The sequence below is a fragment of the Microtus pennsylvanicus genome, chromosome 7 (genome assembly GCF_037038515.1).
Source record: "Microtus pennsylvanicus isolate mMicPen1 chromosome 7, mMicPen1.hap1, whole genome shotgun sequence".
In the NCBI taxonomy this organism is placed as follows: domain Eukaryota; kingdom Metazoa; phylum Chordata; class Mammalia; order Rodentia; family Cricetidae; genus Microtus; species Microtus pennsylvanicus.
Window position 1 is genome coordinate 1,135,475 of NC_134585.1, and position 13,554 is coordinate 1,149,028.

The 13,554-nt window shown below is 46.7% G+C and overlaps 1 protein-coding gene across 4 annotated transcripts in view; it reads left to right on the forward strand.

Moving 5' to 3' along the window:
- The window catches only part of LOC142854138 (H-2 class I histocompatibility antigen, D-37 alpha chain-like), a 51,130-nt gene extending 38,453 nt beyond the window's left edge, over positions 1–12,677 (forward strand). For 2 of the 4 annotated variants that reach the window (XM_075979290.1, XM_075979287.1), the window contains 2 exons: positions 11,769–11,798; positions 12,483–12,677. Coding sequence is in view for 3 of the 4 variants with exons in the window: in XM_075979287.1 (XP_075835402.1) it covers positions 11,769–11,798; positions 12,483–12,520 (68 nt within the window). In the remaining variant the exon portion in view is untranslated. Of the gene's footprint in view, positions 1–9,458; positions 9,598–9,756; positions 10,027–10,262; positions 10,539–11,072; positions 11,349–11,474; positions 11,589–11,768; positions 11,799–12,482 lie in introns of those variants that run through there. The other 2 variants (XM_075979286.1, XM_075979293.1) reach the window with 2 other exon arrangements.
- Positions 12,678–13,554: the final 877 nt, after the last annotated feature.

Consider the following 13,554-nt stretch of genomic DNA (forward strand, 5'->3'; position numbering starts at 1 on the left):
GGTGGCTGGAGAGATGGCTCAGTGGTTGAGTGTTTGCAGCTCTTCCAGGAGACCCGAGTTCAACTCCAGTAGCTCCTGAAATCCCAGCTCCAGGGGACCTGATACTCTCTTCTGGGCTCCGTGGACACTTGCACTCACACGTGCATACACATATTTGGAGAGGGGCAGAAATACACATGCCATGTGGAACATGAGGGTCTGCCTGAACCCCTCACCCTGAGATGGGGTTAGGAGGGTTTGGGTGCAGCTTGGGTCAAGAAAACCTGGAGCCTTCTGCAGACCCTGGACAGGGTCAGGCTTGATAGCTGGAACCATGAGCCTCACCTTCCCTTCTGTTGTCTTCGCTCCCAGAGCCCCCCCAGTCCACCATCACCATCAAGGCCATTGTTGGTGCTGTGCTTGGAGCTGTGAGTTTAGTTTTTATCATTGGAGGTGTTATGATGTGGAGGAGGAGGGGGCACAGTTGGCTTTTTTTTTTTGTTATTGTTGTTTTTTCATTCAGCACCATCAATAAGCATGCACAGTGAATGGGAAGGCACACTCATACTCACACACACACACAACACACACACACACCATGCCCATCTCTGGAATCACCATCACCTTACCGTCAAACACAGGGAAACTGAAGGACAGATTCATAAGCCTGATGATGGGAGTGATGGGGACCTGGTCCTCAGTGCTCAGAGGTCAGAGGAGAAGGTCTCTGCTGAGGACTCACAGGCTGGAAATTGGTTCACTCCCTGTGTACCTCCTTCCTCATGTCTCCTGACCCTCCCCTGCTTTGCTGTCCATTCTGGAAACTTCCTGAGGTTCAGAGCTTCCCTGATGTCATAGCTTCATTTATCACAGGTGGAATCACTGGGCACCACCTGGATCAGACTCCAGGAAAGATTAGGGAAAGCTTGCCCCTGAGGCCTTTGGGTGGAGCAGGAGCTGGTGGGGAGCTCAGCCAGACCATAATTCCTCCTTCAGACAAATTCTCTTGAGGCTCTGAATGTGGACTGTTAATTTTTTACCATAGGCAAGGACAGCGCAGAGCTATGATGTCTTTCACAGACTGTAAAAATGAGACGTTGAAGAAGTGGGGGTGGGACAAAGGGGATATGAATGGTTCACAGGGACTCTGAGAATTTGCACCTGTGAGTGAGGGGTGGGTGTCGTCTTCACAGTGACTGCCCATGACTCTTGTTCTGTAGTGCGGAGACAGCTGCCTGGTGTGCACTGAACGACAGAAGACTTGGTCAGGCCTCTGCTGTGATGTCCAGAGCCCAGCAGTTGTCTTAGGCAACAGTGTGTGATCTTCCTCGTGATCTCAACGTGAAGAACTGGGGAGCCCAGCCCAGCCGTGCACACCAGGATCCTGTCACTACACCGTCCTGTGTTCCCTTCCCCAGCCAACTTCCTTGTCAGCCAACTGGAGGAGACATCTCCATCCTGTCAGCTCCATGCTACCCTGAGCTGCAGCTCATGGCTTCACTGAAAATAAGAATCTGAACGTGAACTCGATGGTTCAGATTTTTCACCTGAGGTTTCATTGGTCGGTAAATTGAAGGGGTGATTTAGAAAATAAATGGCAGCAGGTAGAACCTTCTGGAACCTGTGTTCACTATGCTGTGTCCCTGGTGGGATGAGATGAGGTTAAGAGCCCTGGCTGCTCTTCCAGAGATCCTGAGTTCAGTTCAGGGTAGCTCATAAAAATCTATAATGAGATCTGGTGCCCTCTTCTGGTGTGTGTGCAGGCATGTAGGCTAAATACATTTAAAAAAAAAAAAAAAAAGAGGGGCCACCATTACCTCTCCCTGACAACGTGGACGGCGGCGGACACGGGGGCGCAGATCACCCAGCGCAAGTGGGAGCGGGATGGGTTTGCACAGAAACAGAAGGCCTACCTGGAGGATGAGTGCGTGCAGTGGCTGCGCAGACACCTGGAGAACGGGAAGGACGCGCTGCTGCGCGCAGGTCCGGGGGCCGCGGGCAACTCCTCCCTCTGCCCTCGGGCTGGGCTCAGTCCTGAGGAAGAGGAAACCCTCTTTGGGGTCATCACCCTTTTTTTCTTGTTTTTAATATTTTAAACTTTATTACAAAAAAAAATCACACACTGAAACTAACCAGATCAAAGGCTATACATCTCAGTGAATTTTTGTTAAGTTACAGTAACCATTATGAACTTGTGGAGATTCACTTCGGATTTTACACATTCGTTATCAAATATGATTCATGCACTTAACCAGCACCAATATGCAAAAAGGAAAGAAAGGAAGGAAGGGAGGGAGGGTGGGAGCGAGGGAGGGGAAATTCTGTTTCATAACTCATATAGTATTCCCTTTTATTTGTGTACCAAATTTTCATTATCTATTCATCTGTTGATGGACAACTGGATTAAATTCAATTCTTTGCTCTACTGAATAAAGCAGCAATAACCATGGGGTGTAAATATCCCACCGGTAAGGTGTGGACTTCTGTCCAGAATAAAATAGCTGGGTCATATGGTAGTTCTATTTTTAATTTTTTTTTTGAGAAATGTCCAAAATACCCAATGATACACAAAGACTATTAATTTGCAGCCCCTCAACAGTGAATGTTTCCCCTCCACACCTCTCAAACATTTGCTGTCAGATTTGTTGGTGACAGACATTCTGACTGAGGTGAAGTGCTATACATAGCAGGGGTTTTTTTTTGTTTTTTTGTTTTTTGTTTGTTTGTTTTTTTGTTTTTCGAGACAGGGTTTCTCTGTGGTTTTGGAGCCTGTCCTGGACCTAGCTCTTGTAGACCAGGCTGCCTCTGCCTCCCAAGTGCTGGGATTAAAGGCGTGCGCCACCACCGCCCAGTGCAGGTGTATTTTTTTCTGGTTTGTTTTGTTTGGTTTGGTTTTTCAAGACAGGGTTTCTCTATAGCTTTGGAGCCTGTCCTGGAACTAGCTCTTGTAGTCCAGGCTGGCCTCGAAATCACAGAGATCTACCTGTCTCTGCCTCCCAAGTGCAGGGATTAAAGGTGTGTGCCACCACCACCTGACTAGCAGTTTTAATTTTCATTTTTACTTCATTCTTTCATGTGGATGAGGGTTTTGCCTGCATGTGTGCATGTGCACCATGTGTGTGCCTGGTATCTGGGCTCAGAAGAGGGTGTCAGGTCCCTGGGGCTGGAGTTACACACAGTGCATCTAACCCAGGTCCTCTGCAGAGCATCAAGTGCCTTCACCACTGAGCCAATCTCCAGCCCCCTCAAAGTTTTATCTGCATTTCATGAGGGCTAGGCATACTAAATACACTGATAATAGTGACCAAAGGTGGTTTTCTTTTATTAAGATAACTGTCTATTCAGTTCTCTTGCCCGTTGGTTGATTGGCAATGTTAGCTCCTGCATATTTAGCTTCTGCTGTTCTTCCTAAATTGAGAGCTCTAGCCCCTTGTCTACAGACGAGCTGGTTACAAGTTTCTCCTATTGTGGCTTCTGTTCTCTCTGCTGATTGTGCCCTATGCTGTAGAGAGACTTTGTTTTCATGCTCATGTGTGGCCTCATTACCTCCTGTGGTATTGCTGTTCTATCCTAAGTTCTTGCCTACCCCAGTATCTGGAAGGGCCTCCCCTAGGCTGTCTTCTTGAAGTTTCAGTGTTTCAAGATTTAAACATAATAAGGTCATTGCTCTCTTTCAAGTTTACTTTTGTACAAGGTGAAAACCTAAATTCATCTTCTCAGGTAGGAAAACAGTGTTGCAGCCTCGTGTGTAGAATGGGCTTTTATCCAATGTGTTTTGCATTCTTTGTCTACAATTAAGCCTGCATAGCTTTGTCGTTTTATGTCCAGGATCTCTATCCTAGGCCTTTGATTTCCTGCCTGTTTTACGCCTGTTCCAGGCCGTCTTTGTCACTATAGCTCTGCAGGGTAATTTGAGGTTGGAAGTGTAACATCTTGAGATTGCTTGGTGTTCATAGCCTTTTTTTCATTCCATACTAGTTCTCGTCTTTTTTTCTCTCTAAAGCTATAGAGTTGGGAAGACTTGCAATAACTCTGTAGATTAATGTTAGTAGTATGGGCATTTTCACAATGTTAACTCTGACAGTTCAGGAGCAGGATTACTTTTCCATTCTCTAACATTGTCTTCTATGATTTCCTGTGTCTGTGTCTTGAAGTTTTCATTGTAGACTCCTTCCCTTTCTTTGGTTATATATACACTTATTTCTTCTAGTTACTTTGAATGTTGTACATTTCCTAGTGTCTTTTTCTGGAAATACAGTACTGGCATAAATGAAGCCTACTCTTTTCTATTGATTTTGTATCTGCAAACCATAAGTGTGTATTAGGTCCTAGAGTTCTCCTATGGACTCAACAGGATCTTCTAAGTAAAGAATGGCGTTGTCTGGAAATAGAGGTGATGTGAATTCTTCCTTTCTTCTTTTGATCCTTTTGTGCCTATCTTCCGTCGAATTCTGATAGCTTATATAAATCATCACTGTATCAGATAGGATGGTGGAGATTGTACTCCCTTGTCTACTTCCTGGCTTTAGAGGAAACTCAGGCTGTCTCTCTTCTGACATCATATCCACCTGTCCCCTGTCTCTCACATATGGGAGGTGAAACGTTCCATTGACTCTCTGGACCATTTATCAGGACTGACAGTGAGCTCACACAGGGCTCACCCTTTTCTCGGGACAAAACAGATTGTGTCTCAGCAGGGAAGGAGAGAAGGTCCTGAAATGACCACAGCAGTTAACCTTCAGTCTGCAGTCCTGTGTGGGGCAGAGTCTTCCCTAGGCCCAGTTCTCTGCCCACACCTAAGGTCTCTGGAGTCTTCAGTGAGGCTGAACCCCTCAGTCCCACCCAGTCAGGACAGAAGTCCTTTTCCTGCTGTGGCACCTAGAGTTCTGTGACCCTGGGCTCTTTCATCCCTATCTAGAATTTCCCAAAGATAAGGTTATCTAGAACCTTGTGTCTAAGCTCCAGGGGATTGTCACCCCTCCCTCACCCCATTTCTGACCCTTCCCAGGAAGGTCTAATGGACCCTGCTGGAGTCCCCAGGAAGAACGAAAAATGCCTGATCTTTCCAACTCTTTTCCTCATATTCTTATTTATATGGATATGCTATTCTAACAAATAAAACAAAGGTTAAAAGTTTTTCTTTTTTTAAAAAAAAAGATAACCTTGTATTAAGGTGAAAAAGAAAGAATGAGCAAAGGAAACACCTTTTTTGAAAATGCAAGGTCTTAACTTAAAAACAACATCCAGATTGAGCGAGCTGCTGGCCTACTGGGAACTCCATGACCTCTCTTTTTTAAAAACATAGATATAATTATTGTATTTAGGGCTGGAGAGATGGCTCAGTGGTTAAGAGCATCGCCTGCTCTTCCAAAGGTCCTGAGTTCAATTCCCAGCAACCACATGGTGGCTCACAACCATCTGTAATGAGGTCTGGTGCTCTCTTCTGGCCTGGAGACATACACGCAAACAGAATATTGTATACATAATAAATAAATATTTTAAAAAATTATTGTATTTAATGTTATTTTTCTTAAACACTCAAATCATCAAATTTCTTAGTGCTGCACCAAACAATGTCAGTTCACATTATAGAAAATGTGTGTCAACAGCAGCTGACAACAGAATTAAGGACAATTGTCTAATTTATGTCGTTATCATGGAGAGCTGAACTATTGTTTTCCCAACCTCAGAGTAGCATGTCACAATGGACACAGAACACTACTAGAATTATCTGTAATCCTGCGTGTTGAGTGAAAGCCTGAAAGATAGCAGAGTACTTCTCTGCCATAAAATGATCCAGCTTGCAATGCTAGCTTGAGAGATACTGGTCTGGTATATTCTACTTGATATAACTCCTCTGCAGCAAACATCTTACACCTGTAAGAATGGCCAAGATCAAAAACACTGATGACAACTTATGCTGGAGAGGTTGTGGGGGAAAGGGAACACTTCTGCATTGCTGGTGGGAGTGAAAACTGGCACAGCCACTTTGGATGTCAGTGTGGCGATTTCTCAGAAAATTAGGAAACAACCATCCTCAAGACCCAGCAATACCACTTTGGGGTATATATCCAAAGGATGCTCAATCGTGCCACAAGGACATGTGCTCAACTATGTTCACAGCAGCATTGTTTGTCATAGCCAGAACCTGGAACAACCTAAATGCCCCTCGATCAAAGAATGGATAAGGAAAATGTGGTACATTTACACAGTGGAGTACTACACAGCAGAAAAAAATAACGACATCTTGAAATTTGCAAGCAAATGAAATGGATGGAGCTGGAAAACATCATTTTGAGTGAGATAACCCAGACCCAGAAAGACAATTATCATAGATACTCACTCATAAGTGGTTTTTAAACATAAAGCAAAGAAAATCAGCCTGCAAATCAGAATCCCAGAGAACTTAGACAACAATAAAGATCCTAAGAGAGACGTATATAGATCTAATCTACATGGGAAGTAGAAAAAGACAAGATCTCTTGAGTAAATTGGGAGCATGGGAACCTTGGGAGAGGGTTGAAGTGGAGGGGAGAGGCAGGGAGGGGAGCAGAGAAAAATGTAGAGCTCAATAAATGTTGTAGTAAGAGCGGTGGTGCTGCGTCCCCGGCACCCGGCCGCCCACATGGCTAGCTTTAGCTTATGCCCCGAAATAATTACACGGAAACTGTATTCTTTTAAACACCACTTGGCCCATTATATCTAGCCTTTTCTCGGCTAACTCTTGCACCTGGACTAGCCCATTTCTAATAATCTATGTAGCCCAAGAGCTGGCTTACCAGGAATGATCTTAACCTGCGTCTGCCTGGAGTGGGAGAATCATGGCGATTCTGACTCAGCTTCTTTCTCCCAGCCTTCTGTTCTGTTTCCTCCTCCCACCTATGTTTTAACCTATGAGGGCCAAGCAGTTTCTTTATTGCTTAACCAATGAAATCAACAGATTGATATATGACACTCCCACATCACTAATGTATCGGCATAAATAAATGCAAGGCAGATATTAAAGAATATATACAGCTTTAATGTTTAAATAAACTGGGCTGGAGAGATGGCTCAGAGGTTAAGAGCATTACCTGTTCTTCCAAAGGTCCTGAGTTCAATTCCCAGCAACCACATGGTGGCTCACAACCATCTGTAATGGAGTCTGATGCCCTCTTCTGGCCTGCAGGTATACATACACACAGACAGAATATTGTGTACTTAATAAATAAATGAATATTTAAAAAAAATGTTTAAATAAACTTACAGAACCAAGGTTCCTGCGTAGCCGTTTCACAGGAGGCAGGAAAAAGGGACGAGCTGCCTCCTGCGAGCCCGCCCGATTTATCCGTATGCATTCGCCCGAGGCAAACCCACCCCCTAAAGGTGCTGGCTTAACCCTACATCTCCCCCTTTTGTCTAAATAAGACAGAACTAAACCAAATATAACTATAAACAATAATAACAAATGATAAATATAACAAACAATATTGAGAACAAAAGTTTTGCTAGACATTCTATCTCAAGGAGTCTAAATAATGTAGAGAGTAACTACAATTAAATAATCTTCAACTCCATCAAAGATCTGAGATGGGAATAAATATTACTTAACAAATTAGAGATATCCAAAATGTGCAACAAATGACAGAGACAACTGACTGCCTGGGCAATCACCCAAAATCTCGTTTGCAATGTTGAGTCAACCAACTTTGGCTAAGGCCTAACATAACTGACATACCATTATCAAATGCAAGGAACTTTCTTAGAATTATCCTACCCTGTCTTGGCAAGATAAGACAATCCTGTTTCATATTTTAGTCAGTAGTTGAGGTATGGGCTTTTCTTAACCCAAAGGCCAGTTCTGCCAAGAAGACAAGCTCCCAGTGGAGTGTCTTTGGTGCTCAACGTTCTCTCGGGAGTAGAGTGGTGTTGCCAGAAGTAATTGTGTCTTGTTGGCACAGAATTCTAGGTTAGATTAAAGGCCATTTTCTACAACTCTTCAAAGAGGCTGAAGATTATACTATCTATACTAAATATAATCTCTATGTATCTAAAAGACCTGATTAACCTAAAAATAAATATGACAAACATATAATTCTCAATACCTATCTAATTTGAAAACTAAGAGAATAAACAGCTGTGCAATATGAAGACAATGATCTTCACCTGTAAACAATGTCATTACATATCAAATGTAAACAATGTTATTACATAAATAGTATCAGAGGTGGAAATGTACATTGTGATATGATAGATGTATCCGTACAATATAAGCATACTCTTATACAAAAATAGAGGTAGGAACACTCACATTCAATATTCAATATATCAATATACAAGAAACAGTACCAATATAATTTTCTAAAAACAGTAAGTCACAAATACCAATCATCCCATCAAACCAGTTAATCCCCCTTTTTAAATAAAAATAAAAATCAATGAGAGAGAGAGAGAGAGAAAGAGAGAGAGAGAGAGAGAGAGAGAGAGAGAGAGAGAGAGAGAGAGCGCTTTATGGAGTCATGACAAAGTCCCAACCCCTCAGAAGTAGCTTTCAGGTTCTGAGAGCATAAAGGTGTGGTTTGGTTTGGGAAGTATAAACTGCTGGTGATTTCAATCTTGCTCTCTCTTGCTTCCAGGTTTACCCTAAGAGGATGGTCCGGATCTCACTGCACGCTACTCTGAGGCTATGCTTCCCTATTTTGCCACAACTGTGGCCCACCATCCTGCCCCCTCCAGCCCTGTTCAATGCGGTGGACTACGGGGACAACAGACCGTTCATCCGGTGTGAACCCGCAGTATGGAGGGTAAAGAGAGCGGAACGAGCTGGAGCCCTGGGCACCCACAGGAGCACAGACAGAATTTCAGAACCTACTCCACCTCTACAACCAGAGTCACGACAGTGAGTGACTTCCAGGTCGGGATCACGACCCCTCATGGCCCCACGAATCTCCCTTGATCCCAGCATTTGAGATTCCGCAGGAGGCTGTGGGTATCAGAGTTTTGCTTTAGGTTTGGGGACTGTTCCTGAGGGTGGGCGATATCGGGTTGGCCGGGCTGGGTACGGGGCCAGGTGCCCACAGTATCCGGGACATTCACAGCTGCCCCAGAGTGAAGAGGACACGGGTCCCCTTAAAGTCCTAGGTCTGCAGTGGCTTTTGACAGCATTTTCTTTGTTAAAGATGCCAGAAGGGCTGGAGATATGTCTCAGTGGTTAAGAGCACTGGCTGCTTTTCCAGAGGTCCTGAGTTCAATTCCTAGCGGCCACATGGTGGCTCACAACCATCTGTAATGATATCTGGTGCCCTCTTCTAGCATGCGGACATACATGGAGGCAGAATATTGTATACATAATAAATAAATCTTTAATAAATAATATAATAAATAAATAATATAATAAATAATATACACAGTTCCACTTTCAAGTCCAACCGGGTTCCTCTTTCGGAACAAATGATGAACTCAGTTCTCATTGGACACCGAGTTTCTAGAGAAACCAATCAGAGACAGAGAGGTTCCAAGTAGAGCAGTTGACAGGAATCGCTTCTACACCTTCACAGGCCCCTGTACTGAGGACCATGTCTTCTTTTTCCTGGCTCAAGATGTTGGCAGGCGCCATACTTCTGGTCCAAACACAGGCTAGTGAGTACGGGGTGGGGAGACTGCGGGGACGGAGCAGCGAGCCGGGTGGGGGCAGTACCCAATAAACGCTTCTTACTGCCCTAGCCCCTGTCTCCTCTGCCTTCACCTGGGACCCTGGTCCCGGGAGGAGGTCGGGGTCTCACTGCTGGCCTCCCCCAGGCTTGCACTCGCTGCGGTATTTCCACACTGCCATGTCCCGGCCTGGACTCGGGGAGCCCCGGTACTTCGCAGTCGGATACGTGGACGACACGCAGTTCGTGCGCTACGACAGCGACGCGGAGACTCCAAGATTGGAGCCGCGGGCGCCGTGGGTGGAGCAGGAGGGGCCGGAGTATTGGGAGAAGGAGACACGGAAAGCCAGGAACACAGGGAAGAACTTCAAATTGAATCTCCAGACCCTGCTTAGCTACTACAATCAGAGTGACGACGGTGAGTGACCGCGGCCCCGATCACAGACACAACAGCTCCATCTCCCCTGAACAGGTTTGGGTCATCTTCACCCGCTGAGTCCAAACACCTGCCCAAACCCTTATCTAACAGGAAGAATCCCATAGAGTTTGGCTCAGGTTTCGGTTGCACTTTCCTTTCTGAAAGGTCGGGTTGTGGATGGACTGACAGGGAGCAGGGTGGCCGCAAGGTGGCGCTAATGACTGTGTCCCCACCAGAACCTCACACTCTGCAGTGGATGTATGGCTGTGACCTGGGTTCAGATGGACGCCTGCTCCGCGGGTACTGTCAGGAGGCCTACGATGGCCGGGATTATATCTCCCTGAACGAGGACCTGCGCTCCTGGACCGCAACTGACGCGGCCTCTCAGATCTCTAAGCGCAAGTCAGAGAACTTGAACGAGGCCGGCCACCAGAGAGCATACCTGCAGGGCCCCTGCATAGACTGGCTCCTTAGATACCTGCAGCTGGGGAACGCGACCCTGCTGCGCTCAGGTACGTGGAGACCCATCCTTGCTTTTCCTCAGTAGAGTGGGAGAAAGGCTTGGGCATCCTCAGAGGAAGAACACTGTCCAGCAGGCACCGGGCTGAGGAATAAGGACAGGTAGACTCCAGGCTGCTTTTCCCATTGGGAGACTAACCCTTTTACAGCAGGTCAGCCTTGAGGATGGCCCTGAACCACAGGAGCTTTTTTCTCTCAGGCCTCCTTCTGTGGTCACCCTCGGTGTCTCTGGAGTCTGACCCCAGCTTTTCTGAGTCTCCTGGCCCTCACTCAGCTCAGGACCAGAATCTCTTCCCCTCCATCAGTGTGCAGAGCCCTGAAGCCTCCTACCCCAAACTGTCACTCACATCTTAGAGCATCCCAAAGAGCACATGACCCCATGGCCTGAGCTCTATTTAGGGTCTACTAATATCAGGACACCCTAATCCCACCCCAGTTCCCCTGTCCATTCCCAGAATGGTCACATGAACACTGTTGAGTCCCCAGAAGAAAGCAAGATGACTCATCTTCACAACCCTTTCCCTCAGACCCCCCAAAGGCACATGTGGCCCATCATCCTGGATCTAAAGGTGATGTCACCCTGAGGTGCTGGGCCCTGGGCTTCTATCCTGCTGACATCACCCTGACCTGGCAGAGGGAGGAGGAGGAACAGACTCAGGACATGGAGCTGGTGGAGACCAGACCTTCTGGGGATGGAACCTTCCAGAAGTGGGCAGCTGTGGTGGTGCCTTCTGGGGAGGAGCACAAATACACATGCCATGTGTACCATGAGGGGCTTAGGCAGCCCCTCACCCTGAGATGGGGTAAGGAGGGAGTGGGTGCAGAGCTGGGGTCAGGGAAAGCTGGAGCCTTCTGCGGACCCTGAGCAGGGTCAGGGCTGAGAGCTGGGTCACGACCCTCACCTTCCCTTCCCGTCCTTCCCTTCCCAGAACCTCCTCAGTCCACAGTCCCCATCATGGCAGTCATTGCTGGTCTGGTACTCCTTGGAGCTGTGGTCATTGTAGCTGTGGTGGTTGTTGTGAGGAAGAGGAGGAGAAACACAGGTAGGAAAGGGCAGGGTCTGAGTTCTCTCTCAGCCCCTTTTAGAAGTGTGCTCTGCCTCATTAATAAGAAACACATCCACACCCTCATTGCTGCTGTCTCTATCCTGGGTCTGCTGTCAGTTCTGGAAACTTCCTAGGGTCGGGGACTTCCCTGGTCTCTCACAGCTTTTCTTCTCACAGGTAGAAAAGGAGGCTATGATCATGTTGTAGGTAAGTGTGGGGGGAGCAGGATTGTCCCTGGGGCTCTTGGGGTGGACCTGGAGCTGGTGGGGAGCCCCTAATTCCTCCTCCAGCCACAGCCTCTCAGTCTCCTGAATGTGTCTTGTTGATGAGGATTCCCCTCTGTATGCTGTGAATATCATTGCTTAATAAGGAAACTGTTATCTTGAGCCCATGATAGGGTAGAATTAAGCTAGGTGGGGAAAACTAAACTGAATGCTGGAAGAAAGGAGGCGGAGTCAGGGAAGCCATGGAGACTTCGTGGGAGACACTCGCCAGAACCTTACTGGTTGGCCACGAGCCTTGTGATAAAATATAAAATAATGGAGATGGATTAATTCTAGATATAAGAGCTAGCTAGCTGTATGCTTAAGTAATTGGCCAAGCAGTGATTTAATTAATATAGTTTTTGTGTGGTTATTTTGGGAGTCTGGGCAGCCGGAAACAAACAAGAGGCCTCCATCTACACTTTGTCATTTCTTCTTCTGCTGGCAGGGACAGTGCCTAGAGCTTTGTCTTGTCTGTTTAAAAACATGACACCCTGGGGGCCTGGGAATGGGGCTGAGATACAGAGAATAGAACTGGGTCCCAAGGCCTCTCAGATTTAGATATTTTGAGTCATGGCAGGACTCTGAGAAGTCTTTATACTGACGATTCACGACTCTGGTCCTACAGCTTTAGACATCTGCCTCGTGGGACTGAGTAAGGGATGACTCAGGAAACACCAGATCTCTGGGGATGATGAAGATCTGCAGAGACCACCCCTACCAACCAGGACACTGACCCTGAGTTCCTTTCCAGGACCAAGCTTCCTGTTCCCAGTACTAACAGGAGAGACTCTATTAATAAATAAAGCTTGCTTAAAGATCAGAGCAAAGCAGCCATGTTTGCCAGCCACAGAGGCCAGGCAGTGGTGGCACACACCTTTAATCCCGGCAGTCACACTAGGTAGCCATAGAGGCCAGGTGGGGGTGGTGCACGATTTTAATTCCAGCACTAGAGAGGGATATAAAATAGGAGGAGACAGATCTCAGCCCAGTCTCAGTCTGAATCTGAGTATTCCTGGAGGCAGGATCACCCATTTTTGGTCTGAGGTAGAGGTTAGAGCCAGTGACTGGCTGCTTTGCTTTTCTGATCTTCATCTTGTACACCAATATCTCTCTCTGGGTTTTTATTATTCATGCAACAGGGGACAAGCTCCATCTTGCGACCTCCCTGCTACCTGAATTACAGGTCTTGACTTCCCTACTGAAAATAAGAGTCTGATTCTTAGCCGGGCGGGTGTTTCCCTTTGTCACTGTCTCCGGCAAATGGAAACAGTTTCAGCTATGTAAAGCAGCAGCGACAGCGACCACTGCACAGATGTGTGTGCTCTGCACAGATGTGTGTGCTCCGTATGTGACATACTTTCATTCCTGCAGGTAGACCACACTATGAGCCCACCATCCCTCCTATGTCAATTTAGGTTGTTTTTAAAAAGGGGAAGAGGGGCTGAAGAGACGGCATGAACAGTCACGGGACTTTACCTGTGTCTATCACTAGTCATCTGGTTTCCTTACTGCCCACACGAGGCCACTAAAGGACTGGGGTGCAGGGTGGCTGGAGAGAAGGCTCAGTGGTTGAGCGTTTGCTGCTCTTCCAGCAGCTCCTGAAACCCCAGCTCCAGGGGGGCTTCGTGGACACTTGCCCTCACACATGCACACACACATATGTAGACCAGGCTGGCCTAGAACTCAGAGATCCACCT